Here is a 20,678-nt window from a genome sequence, read left to right as displayed (position 1 = left end):
GTAGAAGTTCACATCTATCTTGAGGTGATAATCTTGCCCTTTTTCAAAAGCAGAAAGGAGTCCCAGTAGTGGGGAGAGACAGCTACTGCAACAACAGAGCCCATTCCATGTGTGTTAAAGGTATTTGAAGGCAGGGCTGGTAGGATATTTGTTATGTGGATCCATCACCTGTTTTTCCCACATTGTGTGTCATAGAGCCTGCTCCATCTTTTCTTTCTGGTCATGGAACAGATCTGTCAAGGCTACAGATGGCTTGGGAAGGAGAGCCTGGAGTGATTTCCCAGTGTGGTGTCAGGAAGCTTGAGCTGTTCACTGGGGGCAAAGTTATAGACTTTTTGGTGCAACTATAGGACACTGAAACACCTAATCTTGTGTTAGATTGTAATTATTCTTCTTTGTAGAGAAGTTATCATTCCTGTGCCCAGAAGGGTGCCCATCACTGAACTGCAGGTCAGGCCATGCCTACATATATAGGCCTACTTCCTATACATATAGGTATGCTTATATATAGATATAGACAAAAATTTTCATGTTACAGGTCAAATTAGCCAGATCAGTTTTGAATCCTTCTGACTTAGCAAAGCTCAGTCATTCAAACACAATATGTGGCGCTGCAACGGGCAAGTATCCTCCACTCCAGATTTTTCAGGCTGGGGCTTCAGATGCTTCCATATCCATCAGTAGGCATCCTACATGCAGGCCCAAGCCCAAAGGCTTGGGGTTCGGCTGCCCAAGCCTCACTTGCCCTTAGCCAACAGCCGTGGGAGCAACTATAAGGCTCTTGTAGGGAGTCCTATCCGCATATGAACAGGGTTGCACCCTCCACTACACACTGCCATTTAAATCCATTTCAACTCAGATATTAGATCAGTACAGTGACTACACTTAATCTTGGCCCACAAGAACTGAGATGTGATAACAGACTTTAAAAGCCTCTAGAACATTGCAGAACCTGCTGCTCGTTATATTTCCGATAGGCAGAGTTGGGACAGAAATAGCAGACAGGTCTGCCTCTTGTCCTCACTGATAGCAGGAGTCAGGCAGATCTGCTAGCTGTGCAGACTTTCAGTGGCAACACACATGATGTAGGTAAAGCTTCCTGTATTCCATGCACTTAAGGTATTAGGAAAATCCTGGGTCTCATCTCTGGAGGACAGTGCTGACCTATAGATCTGAACATCAATTGTGGCTCTGCCGAAGGTGTGTGTGCAAAGCCTAGCAGTATCTTTGGCTCAAACTCTGTATCCTATTCCAGGGTTGTCCAGCTGGGGGCATGCAGTTCATTAAGAACTGATAAATTTTAATCATTTTCACTTTTCTTCTTATATTGGTGTCATGCTTTTCTTCCCTTGAGGACCATTTATAGATTAGGGGGAGAACCAAAAAAACAAACAATACTATCTCAGTAAAAGACTGCTACCTGCCAAACAGTGTTTGGGACCACAGGTACTGCCCCGAGGCCACACACCAACACCAGCTGCAGCACCCTGCCACTGTGGAATTGGACAGCCCTGTTCTGTTCTGTATTTGCAGAGCAAAAGATGCAGATACTGGAACACAACTTACTACACATATTCAAGGACTGTTACAGAATGCAGCTTTCAGAGTAATCAGATGCATTAATTTCCTCAAGTTGGCTGGCAGTGTGCTAGCAGGGAGGGTGCCCTGAAGCCTAGAGGAGGTATTAGGGGACACCTTTCCAAGGGATTTCAGTAGATGTGTCAACATTCCTCATTTCACAGCTGAGTTAGAGAAGCAGTGCTACAGGTTCCTTCCCTGCTAGACACCTTAACACCCCTGCAAAGGACAGCTCTAAAAAGCAGTTCATGGCAATAAGAGAAGTTAGGGTTTGAGCTGTATTTATTCTGGGTAAGCTTTTAATTTGGTTTAATCAGGATTGCTCATAAATTAAGTCCTAATTATTACCTGTTATTCAGCTAAATCTTCTCAGCCATGTAGTCTGTTTAGCTTTGCACTAAATGCTAGCCATCTTAATTGTAGGATACTTCGTCAACATTTAATCAGTGATACTTATTAATGTGGCAGTGATGTGTTGGTAGCTCTCCCAGTACTATCAATCATGTGTGAACAGCCAGAGAAGACTGTGACACCATTGCTCTCTGTCACATTATCAAGCCCCTGGGTTTTATGGTTAGGCATGATGCTCGCTTTGCTGTAAATGGGTACTCTGTCTCTCCAGTTCGACCCAATTTTTCTCATTGTCGGCTTAGCTACACACATTCTCAGCCTTCCAAGCCTTTGTGCTGTAAGTGCTGAATAAAGGTTGCTAGTTTCTGAAGGCAAAACGTATTCTTCCTATCTTCTCCTTAAACCCCAGGTTTCCTAATGTTAATCTCCTGATGAGACACACAAAGCTAATGTTTCAAGCTGCAGCTTGAAGACTATTAGGAATTTCTAGCATATGGAGGAAGAAAAAACATAATGACCCTCTGCTTTCTTAACTTTTGGTTAAGTAAATGTATTGTTTTAACATGCTGCAGGTTGAAAGCCTTTATTTTACTGATGGCATCACAAATGTTCTTTGTCTCATTTCCTTGCAGTCTGTATGGCAGACACATGCAGGCAAACCCCGAGCCTCCAAAGAAGAACAATGACAAGTCAAAGAAGATCAGTCGTAAACCTCTGGCGGCCAAGAACAAATAAGTCACTGGCTTGTGGCAGGGTTTTTAAGTCTTTTTAAATTTCTTTTGCATGTGCCTAAGATATTTCTAGAAGAAATGCAGTTATTCATTTTATAAGAAAGCAAAGTCTATCTTTTTCAATCAACAGCAATTCACCATGTGCACTGCTCTTAAGACTGCTTAAAGAATATAAAATTATATACTCTAATTGTAGCCAAAATTACAGCCATTTAATATATCACTGTCAAGCACCTTTTTAAATTTTTATATTTATATGTACATTAAAACCAGTTTGACTTGTCTTCTGTTCACATATATCACGTGTCCTTTTCTGCTTTATTAGACATGTTTCTGCACCAGTACGTAGTATTAGTTACACTTCATGTATTATCCAGATGATTTTAATAAAATATTTCGTTGTATCTTGTGTTGCTTTATTCAGTAATATTTTAACAGGTGTAATATTCTTGTCTCCTGTGGTTTGCTGCTTTTTATTTTAGTAATAATTTAGCATTTTATACGTGGTACAAGGTAGTTAAAATATAAAGGTACAAGGTAGTTAAAATATAAAACCTTGTTCATTAAGAACTGATAAATTTTAATCATTTTCACTTTTCTTCTTATATTGGTGTCATGCTTTTCTTCCCTTGAGGACCATTTATAGATTAGGGGGAGAACCAAAAAAACAAACAATACTATCTCAGTAAAAGACTGCTACCTGCCAAACAGTGTTTGGGACAGAACTTCCCATTTGAAGAAAATGTTTCTGTTAGTGAGTCTTTAAGCAATATTTTTAGAGGTAAACATGAGTAATTTAATATTTTCTGTGAAACTGCTTGTATTGAAAGATTGTTTAAAATGGTTTTCTATATGACAAAGATCCATGTTTATCTGTACAAAGCCTGCGCTACAGCCATGCTCAGAAGCTGCAACTGTGACATGATTTAAGCAACCAATTGTTTAGCATCTCAAATAGCTTTGGGTCTCATAAGGGAGAAAAGAGTCTTACATACAGCAGTTTCAAAATAACTGTTGAATTTGCTGAGCCAAAGCTAAACAGGAGGTGCGTGGAGATGGAGTGCACGTTCAGAACTGGAATGCTGGTGTCAGGACCTTCCTGCTCCAAGGTTTCCTCTCTCCTGAATTTGAGACCACAACATCCAATTGCAGACTTCCTGATGTCAACCAGGCCGCATGCAGAAAGCCATACTCAGGCTCCTGAAATGTGGGTTTTGCATTAAATAAGAAAAGTAAACAGCTCAAATACCTTACATTATAAATTATTCATTCTGGAAGACAGTCATTTGTATATGATGACTATATATCAGTGCCAGCCTCAAGACTGTGTAGAAGGTTAAGTGTTTTTGTAATAAATGCTGGTCTTGATTTGTAAATAAACTTCATTTATGGACTAGGCCATTATGATGTATAGGAAAAAAAACCCTAAAATCTTAAGAGTTGTCAGCAATAGTCCATTTCAGCAGCTAAAACATTGGGTGAGTTTCAAAAGCACCCATATGTTTTAGAAGCACGTGCCCCCTTCATAATCACTGTTGTTACTAAGTCACTTATATGTTTGTATTCACATTATGAAATGCTAAGTTTTAAAGACCAACTCAAATGAATTTCAGGGCTATGGCATATACTAATAGTAGTGTGTAATCTACAGATAATCCGGAATGAAATGGTCAGCACTGTGTTATAAATTGTCTATCCATTGCTGAAAAATTAGCCAGTGATGAACTTGTTTGGAATAGAATAAATCAAGGGACCAACTCTTCATGTGTCTGAGTACCAATGGCCCTCCTGCCATCACTGAAATCCACCGTAGTGTCTCAGCAGGTCTGGCAAGCCCTGAGGAGCTCGTTGCTGTTGTGGGGATGTGACAGAGCTGGACAATGATTTCTGATTGCTGTGAAGCAAGGAAGCTCCCTCCTGGGTAACATGGTACTAGAATAGCTAGATAGCGCCCAAAAGTGTGTCTGATACTAGTTTCATCAACTGGGGTTTATAAAAGGAGAAGTGAGGAGTCAGGGCACCAACAAGGGACTGGAGGATGAGGAGAAGGAGTTTTAAAAGGCATCTGTTGGGAAAATGGGGATGGGGAAGGGGACAGTGGAAAGCTCTGTCCCCAGGGGTATGGACAAATCAGAAAGTTACACCATTTGAAGGAAAGTGGGGTAGACTTACTGGATTTTAAGGCAATGCATTATAACTGCTTTGTGTGTAACCGACAGTGGAAATGCACTAGCAAGTGGTAAGCCTTCCTTCCCACTTGAATTCAGTATAATTGTCCACGGCCCGTGGTATTAAAATAAGCCCCTGTGTTGATTCCTTAGACCTTTGCTAACTGCTGTTGAAAACCTCCCTGTAATTTATAACTGCTGCTCTTTGCTGGATTTTTTTTTTAAGCACTGCTAGGATTATCTGTTTTTCTTTGCAAACCAACAAACTCCTATCCTGCTTGTGAAAATCCAGGAGTTTTGATCCCACAGACTCAAATTCTTCATTTTTTCAGAGTAGGTACAGTACATGCAGCATATCATTGACACCCACGTGCCAAGGCTTTTCACTTTAAATGATTTGGGAGGGTTGCATATGTATTCATAAAGCTCTACTTTTTTTGTACCATCCTCCTAAGGAGAACTGTTACAAGCTAAAAATAGGCTTTTTTTTTCTTCTGTTACAAAACCAGAAGGGACTTTTGTGATCATCTAGCCTGACCTGCCCCAGGCACAGGCCATGGAATCCCCCTGAATTAATTGTTGTTTGAATCAAAGCAGATGGTTTAGAAAAAAAACCACCCAGTCCAACTTTAAGAATCCCTAATAATGGAGAATTCACCAAACTCTTGGTGAGTTACAGCAGCCTCTCACTGTTACATCCCGTATTTCCTATCTGAAAGCGTGTAGCTTTGCCTTCTAGCTACTGATTCGTGTTACGTGTTTGTCTGCTAGATTGAAAATCTCTCCATCATCAAATTCTGTTCCCCATATAGCTACTTATAAGCTGTGATCATAAGTAGTTCCTTATCCTTTTATTACGCTAAATTGAAGACTCGAGGCACTCCATCTGTGTGTGGGGCCTTTCAAATATGGATGCCAGTGTTCATCACTTAAAGCCTTCCTTAGACATCTAAGAAACTGGTCTGATTTTTCGAGCCTGGAATAAGTACATAGCAGTTGCATCTTACTTCTTGGCAAGGTAATTTAACCCTTGTGGCTGTGGCCAGACCACTACCAAAACCCAAGCTAAGGAGACTAACCCAGAGTGCAGGCATACCTTTAATGAAACAGGAGAACAAGGAACACAAAAGGGTTTTTTTTTATGAGGGGGAGGAAGTGTGACGTGCCTGGGGAAGAATGAATAAAAGGAGGAGAGTTCAAAGGAACAAAAAACATCCTAATGGAAAATTATTAAACTGAAGATGGAGGGTGGCTGCAAAAAGGTTCCTTGAAGGGAAATGGAAGATGGGGAGGGAAAAGGAATGATCTGAGGGGAAAAGTAATACTGGAGTGTAAAAGGTTTATAAACCAGAAATGAGATTAAGGAATATATGTCCAGGGATGCACAGCAAAAAGAAGAGGTGAAGAAAAGAGAAATCAGATGGTGCATCAGTATTTCATTATTTTTAAATGGTGCCAACATCTTGAAGCTAGTTACACAATATTTTTAAATGTGCTGGTGTTACCAATGTCTTGTATGCACTGATTGCTTCTTAAAAGGCTTGCTTTTTTATTGGGTTGAATTAATTTCACCTGGGGCCCTCTAAGAACAGAATTTATTTTATTGCAATAAAGTCAGTATATCAGGATTGTTTTTCTTTTACTTGTACAGTGCCCATCTCAACAGGGCCCCATGTCAGCAGGTCGTGAAGGAAGAATCTGCATGACACAACAGAATGGTAAGGGAGGGATCCAAGTATTCGATATGCTGAAGCACACAAGGGAGCACAATAGAGGAGTAGGGAGCAACACGTAACTAGCCCCCTGTGGTCATATGTCTATGGGATGACAGAGGAAGAGGGAGACTAATTAAAGGCTGACTTTTCCCTTTGAATGGTAGTCACTGTAGCTACAGATAACAGCCCTAACTTTGTCACTGCCACCACCCCTACAGACACTATTGTTTTGCTACAGTGGCTTGAAGTATAGCAGAGAACAGTACTGGATGAAGATGTAGTATTAGGAAAGGCAGTGTTTGTCCTTCCCTAGACGGTGTTCCTTTGTTACACCTGAACAGTGTCAAATTTGCCAATTTTGATTATAGTGTCAAGATTTTTTCCCATCCTGTCATTCAAGGATACTTTTTTCTAAATTTCCCCTTTTTACCTGCCTCTCTCTCTGCTCCCTGAACATCACAACCATGCCAGGCACATGCCTTGAAGCTTCAAAGGGAAAAAGGATTAGCATGAGAGGCTGGTCAGCCAGAAGCAATTTGAGAGCAACAATTACAGAGCTACTGTCTCTCCTCATTTTTCATGTGATGCCCTGGAAGCTGCTTTGGGCACTATCACAGATGACCCTGTTTATCGTCATCTTAAAAAAATAGTTTTAAAAAGACTCTGTAGCAGAATTTGAGTAGCATCTGCTTTACTCTTACCAGGAGCAGCCCTGCATATGCATGCACTGTGATGGAGGGTATGTGGTGGGGAGAAAAACTGAATGAACGTAGACCCTGACAAAGCCGTTCTTTTGTTCCAGCTGAACATTAACACCACTTGCTCCAGGTTTCCTGATAAACTCTTCCTGATGCTGAGTTGGTAGAGGGGGGAAGAAATCCTTGTTTCTGAGTAATATGTACCTGCTTGTAAAATGTACTTTGTTTTCTGCATCAGCATAACGTGACCTTAAAAATTTGTCCCTTTTTTAATTTGCAAATCGTCTGCTATGATTCTTACTGGAAGCACAGGTCTTTATTGTATTATTTTTTACCCAAGACTTTCCTGTTAAGGAAATGTAGCTGTAGCTTCTGCTGATCATGTAGTTGGTAACACAGGCATCAGGCTCAAACTCCTAATCAGTTTAAACAAAGGCACTCTAGGCCAGTACTGGCACACTGGTTTGCTTCCTGGTACGTCACGAGAATTTTGGAATAATGAGAAGAAAGTTCTCCAGGTCCTAGTGCTAATGAGTAAGCTGCATCAATGAGATATTCACAGAAGACTTGCATATGTGTTGGCTGTGGGGGAGAGGGAGAACCAGCTGAGCAGAAGGAAATTCATCTGTGGCGCATGTGTTGGCTGTGGGGAAGGCACAGTTTGTCTGTCTCTGCACAGCTGCGCTGCAAAATTTTGCCCCAGCAATGAGCTACAATGAGCTTCTAAGTATGGGGATGGAGAATAACTCTAGACCTGTGCCACGGAAAATTTGGCAAGTTACTGTAACCTGAAGGATTTTGGGGGTAGGACAGCCAAGGTCAGGAAGGAGACGCAGAACCTGGACAATCAGAATATTCCCAGGACAGAGGACATGGAAGTAGAGCAGCCCCTGAGCTGCTGGGCTTGTCAAAGACTGACAGGTACCCTGAGCCTCATGAAATATGCAACAGGCTATGCTCTTCCCCTTTCTTCCCTGGGAAAACAGTTGTCTTCCCCCTGCAGCTGGGCCTCCTTTCTGTTCCTCTGCTGGAGGAAGGAATAAGAGCCGGGCCTAGGATAGCAGCCCCTGCAGCGACCGTCTCTAGAAGGTGCTAAGGAGTCCTGTGGAGTGGCCGGTGTGAAAGCAGATTACTTACACGGGGGCCAGGGAGAAGTGGCTAATCTTATTGTCCTGGGAGACAGCCTGGGCTGGGGCTACCCTTCTTTCTCAAACAGCTCTCCCTCTGGTCCTCCAAGAAACCCAGGCGATAACCCTTTCCCACTTATCTTTGAGAAAGGTGGGTGGGGACCCCTTCAAAAGGACCCAGCCCAGAGTATCGCAGATTACAACAGGTGTTCACTTAATGCTTATTGCAAGGAATCCTCCTTAGAAACTACTCCTGTGGCGGAAAGAAACGTCAGTAGTGACTACAGCACGATGCACGGTGAAACCTGACTCTTCTACCTCCTTGTGCAGTTTGATGCTGGTGTCATTCCCCAGCAGATTTGAAAGCTGAAAGGTAAGACTATAATATTTCTATTTGCGCTGAGCATTTGGCACCTAAGAGAGAGGACAATGATTCTGCCAGTTTGGAGCTGCTGGGAGCTGCTAATCCTCACATGACAACCAGGGGGAGGGAGGTTGTCATCAGTTCTATTAGTTGTTAATTTTGTAAATATTAACAGTTTCTAGGATTATGGCACAGGATGTGAGCTGTCAGCGTGCTGTGTTTTCCTCCTACTCCTCCTTGCAACTGACACATCTTTTATATTCTAGGATTTGTGCCATGTATTTGTTTACTTTCCCTGACATTAGGGCTGGCAGATATCCTGAGAAGAAACTACTATGACATCCCAAAAGTTAGGGTTTTGTTCCCATTTTGAATCTTGTTTCTCCTTATCTGAGGAGAATTGTCAGAAAAACAAAATGACTTTTAAATATCTGTGTTTGATGCCTGTCAAATGCTATATACAAAAACACTAACTTTCACTAAACTGAACACCTGCTTCTGCACCCAGCCTACCCATTTTTGCAGCACAAGTGAGATCTGATACAGCTACATGATTCTTTTGCATCGGGCACTGAATCAGTGAGGAACAGTTTTCCTATCATGAAAAATTGAGGGCCCTCGATATTTACGTTTTTATATATTCTCAAGAGAAAGAGAGATGCAAAGATCCTAGGGATGTGTGCAGCTGCTCTGCTTTACTAGTGATTTACATAGGTAATCTGTGCCATTGTAGCTACTGAATTGAGGCAAGCAATGATCCCAAAAAAAGTACATGCAAGGGCAGTTCATCCACCTCAGGTGAGGCAATGCCAAAACTTCTCTCTCATCATGTTATTACCTAGAGAATTCCCTTCTTGCCATCACTGGTAGCCCAACCAGCAGGCTTTTCTCCCTAGATAAGGATTTCACATTTCTGAGTCTCCAACTCAAACGTTTGATCACTGAACTCCTCCTTTCCTATCTGATAAAAAAAAGCAGAGAAGGGATTTCTCAGGTTTTCTCTTTCTCCCATGATTTCATTTCCCTATTACTTCATGGAGAGGCTTATATGTGCCTTGAATAGAGCTGAGTAGTGTGCTGGGAGTAGTATCCCTTCCTGGAGGTAATGTGACCGTAGCTGCTTCTAGCGCAGGTATGAGACCATTCCTCAAAACTGTGTGGAACCAAAGGCTCTGTCTGTATTAGGCTAAGCATTTCAAGCTTTGTATCCATAAGTGACTTCCAGACATTTATCACCACTGATCCTGGTTTTCTGTTTTAAAAATCCCAAATTTTCTGATTAAAAAAACCAATCAAAACCAAACCAAATTCTCATTAAAAACCCCCAAATCCACATTTTTCCACAATTAAAATGAAATATCTCTCTCTATATATATATAGATAGATAGATAGATAGATATATTAGTTGAACGCAGTGTTTTATTAATCTATTTTAAAGGAATTTGGAAACCTACCAGCACCTCAATCACTATAATGAAATAAATTCTAAATACCTATACATTTTGGCATTTGAGTTTGGCTTTTTCATCATAGAAAATCAGAGCTTCCTCCTGCCCCCCTGGCTCACCAGGAAGCAGGTCCAGCTGTAGCTGTCCCCACTGCTGCTTTGTGACGCTGAGCAGTCCTGATATGCCGGTGCCCCTCTCTCCCAACTCACAGCCCACTTCCCCCAATGTGTAAGCAAGGGAGTGGGTGTGTGGGGTAGGGGGGTGTGGGCACAGGTGAAGCATGGGGTAGGAAGGGCCGCATGCACCCTGAGGTTCCTACACCCACAGTGGGGTTCAGGGCTACAGCAGGGCCGGACCAGCTCCAGGCAGGAACTGCCTCTGCGGCCCAGCGTGCAGGACCCAGTACAAAAGGGAGCACCATGTTGGCCAAGGGGAGGTGCCCCCTGTCAACAATGGGGGACACAATTCCAGACCACCACACCTCACCTTGGTGGCATGGTGGTGCAGCACTCCCTCCCATGCCAGGTCCTGCATGCTGGACCATAGAAGCAGCTCCACCAGAGCTGATCTGGCCCCGCTGCAGCCCTGCTGTGGGCACAGAAATCCTGGGGGGCACATGCCCCTCCTGCCCCCCCAACATGTGGCCTGTGTCTCCTTCCCCCAGCCCAGTGTATAGCCTGTACCCCCGCTCCCCCGTGCCCAACATGTGGCCTGTGCTTGAGGCACAAAGGTTTTGTTACAGACTAACATCTGAAAGGATGATAAGAAACAAAATGAATACTTTCTCAACTACCACTCAGGCCATTACCTGAGGGTACCTCTAAGCAAAACACTATCCTATGCAATGGGTTTGATCTATGTTCTCATATTGATAGCTAGTACTCTGTGCAAGAGAGAGAGCTTTTTAAATCCATAAGTACTATGTTCATAGCTAAACAAAGACGTTCCCTTAACGTTTGAAGTTGTATCAGTAATACTGGTGAATATTGAGCATAATATTTTGTAATGGTTACAGTATGCCATTCAGAAGACATAGTTCTTGTAAAAAATAATGTAATGCAACATAGATAGGTGAGGGTGAAATTTAAAAAATAATATACAATGCCTTTTCCAGCTGTCAATTCCAAAGGGTTTTCCAATGGCTATAGTATTATTATCCCTGTTTTACAAATAAAGAAATTGACACCCTTCAAAAAAGCTTGGACCAGCCTGTTCAACTTGGTTACCTAAAGATTAGGCTTTTAAATTCTTCTTTTAGGCATGTTAATGACGGGGACTGGATTTTTTCAGAACAGCAACAGCTTCCACTCACTTGCCAACATCTTGATCTAGATATCTAGCCTGAGGTATCCAGGTTTCAAAATGTCTGGCATAGGAGATTTGCCCAAGATCACAGTCACTCAGCCTCCACGATGAGGTCTGATTCCATCAGGTGTCTACGCACAGGCAAATAAGATTTTGCAAGAGTGGATGCAGGAGTGCCTTACTGTGCCCATTCCTAGACACTGTAAGCTGTACGCTGGTTTCTGCTTCATTTGAGGGATCCCGGAGCTCATTATATACCCTGTGGCTCAAGAATTCAATACTAATCTGTTCTGAGACTAGACATAAAAATCAAAACTTTGATTTAAATTCAGGTTCTTTGCAAATAATGTATGCTGTACAAGCTTAATTGTCAGAGGGCCTAAACACTGTGTATCATTAGGAGGAGCTAAATGCAGTGTTCATCCTTTGCCAGCAGTGGGTGTAATAATATAATTGGAACAATAGGAAAATAAAATGCCAGACCTGAAAAACTTACGACTCCAAATTCTTTTAATTTCCCTTATTGCTGGCACAAAAAATGTTTTGGGACAAGAATGTCACCCAAAGCCCTGACAAGTGTGTCCTTTAGGATTCTGTAGGGATTTCCTTTTCCCTATTCTTGCTTTTGCATCGATTCCTCCAATTAAGAATCCGAATAATTCAAAAGCAGCCATGCAGTGCCAATTGCTGTAGGAAGTGCTAAAAATAATCTTAAACCCCGTGAAAAACAGCGCTCACTTGCCATCCTCAGCTAAGTCTCTGCTTTGTTGTATGTACTGTAGGCATCTCAGCATCATGCTAATTCTCTCTTTCCATGATACATGTAAGAAACTGACTCAGCTGACTAAGTCCTCTACCTGTCTGTTTCACATGTTTAGCTTATGAGTGAACTGCTCATTTACGTAGAAACAACAGTGGAATGATAGGACAGAGAAGGACATCTGGCTGCTGTACCGGGGCTGGGAATTGCTCTGGAGGAAGACAAGGAGACTGTAATGAGTAGAATAGAGGAGGGGGATTTGGTGTCTTTAATTTAACATGACATCAGCAACAAGCAACGGCAATTAATAAGGCATGTGCCTAACAGGGCTCTGATCTCCCTGCTTGTATGCTACCTTACCCCCTCCCCTGCCTTTGTCATTTTAGACTGTAGGAGGCTTCAGGACAAAGACTGTCTTACATTGTATCTTTGTACAAAACTTAGTAAGAGACTGGCCTGATTGTGGCCTCTGGGCTTAATGTCATACAAATAAGCACGCAATGAGACTTTGTTGTGATTACTAGCAGAGAAGGATGAAGTTCCTTTGGAGGGGCTCTGTTCATGCCTGTCTGGATGCTCACAACAGGTGGTTTAGGGCAATTACTTTTCCTCCCATGGACTCTCCTCTCTCCAGCAGGGGCTGCAATTAATCTTGCCACCCCTCTGGTTCAATGAGTTAGGGAGAAAGTCTGAGGTGTGTCAGCATAGCAAAACAATTCTGTTCCTCTTTGAAATTGGAGAACGGATGTACTTGAGCTGACTGAGACTTAATCCACAGTGGAGAAGACCACTGTGAGGATGGAAGGCTAAAGAAGCAATTGGCTAAGTTGCCTCTGCAGCCTGGTTGATCCTACTCGGGTTCACAGTCTTATGGTTGCATGAGATCTAGGATCTCTTCTCAAAGATCAAACGATGGCTGTAGCTAAAACAATATCTTATTTCAGTTGTGTTTGGCTGAGTGTGGCACTAGATAGTATCATCCATCAATTGGAGGGATGCACATTCTTATTTGGCAGAACACCTAGCAGCCTTATGAGGAATTCAGTTTTACAGATGGAGGTGCTAAAGATTTCATGTGGATTCTGTAACGTGGCTGGGTAGCATTCACTTGGGAGCCTATTTATTATTGAACACCCAATCAATCGGAATATTCTGCTGCTAAATTTTAGCATTTCTACTAGAGCTTTTGAAATCTGGGGCAATTCCTAGAGCTCTGGATTCAGACCAGAGAAATTGCATTAAATACTTTAAAATTAAATCTGTACTTTGTAAGACTTGAAAGTTTTCATGGAGGTAATTTTAACTTATGTTTGTCATACAGTTAGACTGACCTCTTTGGAGCTGGTGGGCCCTTACCTGGTTGTGTACTCAATAGAAAACAGACTTGGCTCACAGTGTAATATCATCAAAACTCTACTGGTCAAATGTGATCCAGCCAGTCTTTTCAACATGATGATGAAGCATTGGGCAAGAGATTTTTGATAAGATGCCTGGCGGAAATGGGGGAGTTAATATGCAAACTGAAAACAAGATCCTCCAGTAGGTGAAATGAAAGATCTTCTTCCCCTACAGTGTCTTGCTTCATTCCAACTAAAGCAGGATTCACTTTTAATAGTAACTACTACTCCAAAATGAAGTAAAACCTAATGTGATAGTCTTTTATTTTAGTGTGTTAAACTAGAGCTTAGGCTGTCCAGTCTAGTCCTTAAATTAGGGCAGTAATTCTCAACCAGAGTACCTTGAGAATCTTTTAAAGGTGCTGCAGGATGCAGCAATACAATATTAGCACTGCTAGGTGTGCAAATACATGATTCACAAGATAAATGCAGAGCGTTCAAATAGGAATCCAGAGTGTCAGGCATATTCTGCCCCATTGAGGTCATTCTGAACTATTTGCAAAAAAAATTGCTCAACTTTTTTCATAGTCAAAAAATAGTGAAAACTGAGAGGTGGCATTTTCTAAGAGATGCATGCCTTGAGTCTAACAAAGGATACCTTGAGTCTAAAAAAGTTAAGAACCACTGGGTTAGACTACTACTTAAACAAGATAAATATTTAGACATAGGCCTGTCATTGTACACTCAGAAAAAGGAAATTCTGCCAGCAAAACTGAAATCTATGCAGTTCTTTGAATATTTGATGTCCAAAACACACACCTTTTCTAACAGCCAGCACATTAAAGGCTGCTTGGAAACTAATTGTTTATATTATCCAACTATTTTGGAGTTTTTTTTAAGTATTATGTTCGAAACAAAAAAAAATCTTTTAAAAGCATAAAATCTGATCTGGTCTTCATTGAACAAATTAATGCCTGCCTGTGTCTGTATAACCCATATTTATATTGTGTCTTTATTCTGTATCACTTGCGCATAGCACAAGTAATGTATCATGATAGTACCATCACTATTTTATATTGGTTTTCTTTGGAATCAAATATGAGATGTTTGCTTGTGATTGGTGTCTTAATTTCAGATATTCATTTTAAAAACCACTTGTAATAATTCCATAGGAGATAACAAAGAAGTTTCTGGTAAACTCAGGAAAGGGACATGTAGATTTGCTAATTAGGATCTAAGATCACACGTGCTGGTGCTGCTGATACAGATTTTTTTCCCCCTCAGTTTTCCCCGCATTTGCATTTGTGAGAAGCTCTCAACTGTTCTGTGTGATACCAACCCCAGTGTTTGAAAATCAAGAGTGAGGCCTCAAAAGAGCTTTAAAAACAAAATTAGTGTTTGGTTCTATTTTTTCCTTGTTTTGCAGCCTTTATGGTACACTGGTTCATGTTTTCCAGCTTTTCTCCACAACCTGGAGGGCAAGAAATTTTTGCTTTTCCCACACAAAATCCCCATATAACCACCAGACTCAGAAACTGGGACTAAGAGGAACACAAAATAAACTTGAGAGTTTGCAGCACCATGTTTCAAAAAGTTTATTCTTTTACTTTCTCTTGTGTTACAGAGCATGCACATGTTGTCTGCAAGAAACCCTATGCTGGCCCTCATTGTTAACTTAAATATATAACAGTATTCTTTGTTTTGCAGGCCCTGAGCTATTGAAGCTTTCTGTTATTTATTATTATTTTTCTTCTAACTACCTAATCACATGAAAGAGCTTATTAAAGGCCCAATATTTCTTGCTTCCGGAGCTTATACAGCCTCTGGAAGGGAGAAGAATATTCATGAGGTCACAGCAGACCTAAATATTTTGTGACGAATCTGTTAATCAGGTTCCCATCAATTCCCGACTGCTGACCTGTGACCTTCCAAGATGGAAGTGCAGATAGAGCTCCTCCTCTTGTGGGGGGAGGAGAAAGAAACCCTTGGAAGCGCGCTGGGCCCAGATAGTGAGCCTTCTCTCTGCAAAGGCTGCAGGAGAACAAGACGGGCTATGGAACGCCATGGCAAGCAGGACACTAGGCAGAGAAAGAGGGGCTGCAATGCTGCTAGAGGTTATGCCTTCACTGAAAGGGTAGTCCAGCATTGCTCTTAATCTCCTCCCATCCACACACAAACACTTCTCTCCAAGGCTGGTTGCTTTCAACATGGCTTGGTTGTCCTGGTTGGGTTGTCCTGGAATCCTGGTTCTGCTTTCATTTGGGTTAGTAACCTGCTCCGTTTGCAATGAGGAATCAGGTTAAATCACTCAAGTGCTGATAATCTGCCAATACCCTCCCAAGGACAAACCACTTTGCCCATAATTCACTGGGATAGTATCATAGAGAAAGTCACCTTGCTGCCACACAGAGAACTGTGAGATGTATCCAGAAGTCCCAGCCCCACAGCAGTAAGTACAGCCCTGGGGAGTGAAAGGCCAGTGAGGACACTCAGTGCCTTTGCATTGTGGTTGTTAACACAGAATAGGATTTTGCAGGCACTCACACTTGAGTGCCAGTCACCCAAGATAGATCTGCACTGAACATCTACCCTGTTAAGCTGAGGGTAGAACCAAGGAAACAGGAACTGGTGAGCTTGAAGCAGATTAGGGAAGCTCTCGAGATACCTGCAGAACTACAAGTTAACTCAGGGGGACAGAAGCTCAGAAGCAGGCTGTGAGTATCAGGCATTGCATCTGGACACAACTGTACTCAGAGACACGCCCTGATCACAGAGGGGCTAGAAGAGTGTGCAGATCCAGCCCTTTGGGGAAAAAAAAGGCTACAGATGCCTTTTTCTTTCAAGTGCCTTGGCCATGAGAACCTGGCTAACCTGAGAAGTGTTTAGGTTATTGTGAATGTGTGTTAGATGTGAGAAAAGGGTTAACATCCTTGCACAGGGAAATAATGAACCACTGGTGATAGACTAGAGATGACACCCAGGTGCTAAGCCTCAGGAGCCCTAACTATATTCCAGTCTGTCCCAGAAGGTCAAATAAGGAATCGCTGTGTTGGACCTTGACATGTAAAGGTAGACCCATAGTATTGAGGGTATATTCTGCCTTTTCCTTTCCTGCTAGCCTTAGTCAAATGCTCCATGTCTGAGTGCTTATTGGAGCTATGGTTTACGGAGGCTTCAGGTGATACCCTGAGTTGTCATACACCAAAAAATCTTTGGTGCAGCACAGCTTTGAATATCTGTATTAATTACAATACGCACACTATTGATCCAAAAGGTATTGATTGCCATACAAGTGCCTGATTTAGTTTCAGATTTTTTTTTCTCACCATGTACCCTTTCACTTTTACTATACTTTAATTAATCATAAAGAATTAACAAAAATAAGGTTCTTCATTCTTTTTCAGATTGACTAGTTGCTGCTGTACGGGCTCTTAACTGCGAAAGTAAAAATACCTCTGGGTTCCCAAGGAGAGAGGGGAAAGGTATGAGGGATTTCTGGACCATTTTCTGGACTCTTTCTCATTGAAGAAAGAGAGAAGGGATAAGGAAGGTGTTAGGATCTAGTATAGATTTCCAGTTGGAATATACTCAAGCCACTGTGAAACAGGGTCCTGTGTCAAAAATGTTAGGTTTTATTTTGCAAACTAAATCACATTAATCATTAATCTTAACTACAAGGTATTCTATGGAATTGATACATTCTAGTGCTCCATAACAATCAAAATATGACAAGGTACTTAAACTTTGCCAATTCCAACATCTTTATTAGAAAAGAGTCATTTTTATGGATCCATTTTACTTTTCAAAAACCATAACAGAAACTTGATATAAGCTCATTGATTTTTTACTTCACGATTTCCAGTTGAAAGAGAATAGGGATCACTGGCTTCATAGAACAGTGAGAATTGTGTATTTAATTAACCAGTGTTATTTATAAGCATTACCCAGCATCTAAATGCCTTTGTCATTATCTCCTGTATGCATTTATACAACTTGTTCATGAATTTGCTCTCTTAAGATGTTCCCTTGTATTGTTTCTTTTAGTCAGTCACATTGTGTCTCTAAATACCTTGTGCTTTATGAAATGCAATGACACACATTCCTTGACCTAAAGAGTTTAGACTGAGATTGTCAAAGAAGCATAAATGGATATGTATCCACCTTTCACTTCACTGGGACTTAAGTGCCTAACTCTCTTAGACTTGTTTGAAAAGCCCAGCCTTGAAGTCCAAGAGTTTTTTTAAAGTTCTTGTTGAAGACAATAGGAATCTTTTTTCAAAGATCTGGACTATTGACCATAACAGACATAAATCAGGACAAGGCCTAGGACAAATATTCAGGAAGAGGAAGGTAGGGAAAGAGAAATGTTCAGGAAAACGAAGTCCAGGAGGGGTGACTGTTACAAGAATAGCCCCTCAGACGGGAACCTGCGTAGGAGTTCCTACAGCTCTCAGGCAAACCCCTATAAAGAAAGCTCTGAGCAAAACAGAAGCCGTAGGTGTGCTCCAAATGCTGGGGAGGGAGTAAATCTGTATTTTAACTGTCTGCTGACACTGCATTCATGAACTGTGACTTAGATCCTCTACCTGGCTCTGGTTTTTAGTACATGCACCCTCTGGGATATAGAGGGGCATGGGGAAATGTAATACCAACACAGTTTGCTTATTTGGGTGTTATCCAGGTCACTAGGCCAGCGGCAATGTTGCAACTATTCTGCATTCATTTAACACAGGCCATGGAGAGAGCCTCAGTTAAAGAAGTTCTGTAATTTTGCAAAACCACACCACACCATATAGCAAGACTAGTGCTTGGTTTGTCTCATTGTTTTAGATTCCGAAACCTGTTATTGCTGTAGGTGTTATATTAATCAAATGTGGCCTCTTGAAAAGCAGCGCCACCGACAGTTCATCCGGATCAGAAAAGTGCATTATTAAGTGCAACTGAGAGATTAAGAAATGCAAGAGCTAAGACCTTCTTCATTTGGAAGGGGCAAAGCACAACTCAGAATTTGAAATCAAGTCCTCATCAAAATGGATAATAAATGCTAAATTGTAACTCTCTCAGTCAATAGATCTAGGACTCTCCTGCTGTAAAAACAATCCTAGATTACTTAATGGCAATTTTCTATAAGGCATTTAAAGAAGACAGGTCCTGCTTCAAAGAGTGTGCCGTTTAAATATACAGACACTGGTAGCAATGAGACTTAATTAAAATATAAATTCTCTTTATGCTAGCATGGGCTAGTATTAGCATGCTAGGTAGTGGCAGCATTTTAATTGGCAGAGGGCCTTTAATACATTCTATGGGACTGTTGAAGTGGAACATTCAGGTGTAGGATTTCTTTTTCACTTAACCCCCCATGCTATTCCCCTGGACAAACCTCACAAAGTACTGAAATCCTAACACCGTAATATAGAAACAGAGCTTGTTAAAACTGCCAGTAATGGAGAGGGAATATTATTGATCCACATTAATGCAAGTAACCTGTTTTCATGGGGAGTTTGTATAATTGCAGCTGTATTAGTGTGTGCTACCTTATGCTTAACTAGCATAAGTAAGCTCCTAGAGTCTGAGCATTAAGTCTTAATAGACAAGAGGCTCTCGTGAAAATCAGAATCCCTTCATTTGCTCAGAGAGAAGACTGCAGCTCAGGAACTTCTTTATGTCATCATGATATGGGTTCTCACTAGATTTTGTGGGGGGGGCTCCAGGAAAAAATGCAACAGTGAGTACCTGATAGTTCATGTGTAAAGAACAGTCAGAAAAAAGCAGAGGATGGAAATGGTGTGGCAGATAAAGGGCGAGCTGGTGATTTTAGGTGTGTTTCCATCTTTGTGTATCACAGAGGAGGAGCAGAGGATACCAATGTATTTTGCAATTCGCTTTACACTTACAGTACTTTACTCTCATAGATGACACAGCACTTTACTCTGAGTGTACCCCCTTTTTATTTTCTAGCTAGAGTACTTGTGGCACAGAGGGTGACAAATGCTTGCCCAAGGTTATATGGAGAGTCGGTAGCAGTGTCAGAAGAAATTGGAGCTCCTTGCTCTGTGTGCTGTTAGACCGTAGCTCCCCCATTACTCTAAGGCACTGGAATAAACCTGAATGCTCCATGTTCCTAACTGACAATGCATCAGTGCTAAGCCAGGGCACAGGCTGGGAGAGGAAACTCTGTAAAGGTTAATTGTCTGTCAGAATAGCCATGTTGGCTAAGGCAGGTTTACTTGACCTTTATTCAACAGGTGGGAGAACACACAACAGTAGCACTTTACGGCAGTAGCCATTTGCAACATACTGCTATATATAATAGATTGCCAGCCCCTGTGGGCTTGAATCAAAATCAGAGAAACAGATTAAAAAGACTGTATGGAAGACATGGTTTCAGTGTTTGAGCAGCTCCTCCCCCCCCCAGCTTTAGAGTTCTGGGAAGAGATATAACAGGGTGAATAATTTGGCAAGTCTCAAGACAATTTTCTGACAGTCTTGAAATCAGTCAGGTTAATAAGAATTCATCAAATAAATCAGTAATGGGGGGAGAGGGAAGAATAAAAGGAGACTTCAGTATGAAGCATCAGAGGGAGCCCAGCCAGAATCAAAGGGAAATAAAATGGCATCAGTGGCTTTTTACAAATATTGGGACTCGCAGAGAGCAGAGACATTCATTTCTAAGTAGAATTAAGTATGAGCACACACAATAGAGGCATAGATTCTGTTGGCTGGTCTCTTTAGGCCAATTTATGAATGATGAGCCTACTTTTCTTCTGTAGGTATTCAAACCATGTAATTCAGGCCTTAAAGTCCCTGAATGGAAGACTAAGTGAAACAACAGGAAATGGTGAAGTAAAATGCCATAATTAGGACACAGGCAATAGCACTATGAATCAGAAGCCATATCTAGCACAGAAGAGCTATAGCTGAGAAGGGCATCACGGAAATTCACAGGCGTGGAGGAAGATCAAACATGACTTTGTCTTTGGGACGTATTACCCTTAAAAAGTCAGTGGTTAGCAAGCTGAGAATCTAATTATAAATAGGATTTAATACATTCATCTCTGGCAAATGGCATTATGTTAGACTGTCTCATTGACTTCTA

At 41.5% G+C, this 20,678-nt stretch overlaps 1 protein-coding gene across 2 annotated transcripts in view; it reads left to right on the top strand.

The window, feature by feature from the left end:
* Positions 1-3,064, top strand: part of RSU1 (Ras suppressor protein 1) — a 176,899-nt gene extending 173,835 nt beyond the window's left edge. For both annotated transcript variants that reach the window (XM_090047217.1, XM_090047218.1), the window contains one exon: positions 2,562-3,064. In XM_090047217.1, the coding sequence (XP_089903343.1) occupies positions 2,562-2,664 (103 nt within the window). In that variant the 3' untranslated portion in view covers positions 2,665-3,064. The remainder of the gene's footprint in view (positions 1-2,561) is intronic.
* The last annotated feature ends 17,614 nt before the right edge of the window (positions 3,065-20,678 follow it).

This window comes from Crocodylus siamensis, chromosome 5, assembly GCF_052110815.1.
Source record: "Crocodylus siamensis isolate JL-2025a chromosome 5, ASM5211081v1, whole genome shotgun sequence".
Taxonomy (NCBI): Eukaryota; Metazoa; Chordata; order Crocodylia; family Crocodylidae; genus Crocodylus; species Crocodylus siamensis.
Note: the sequence above shows the minus strand (reverse complement) of the source record. Positions and strands in the feature narration are given on the sequence as shown.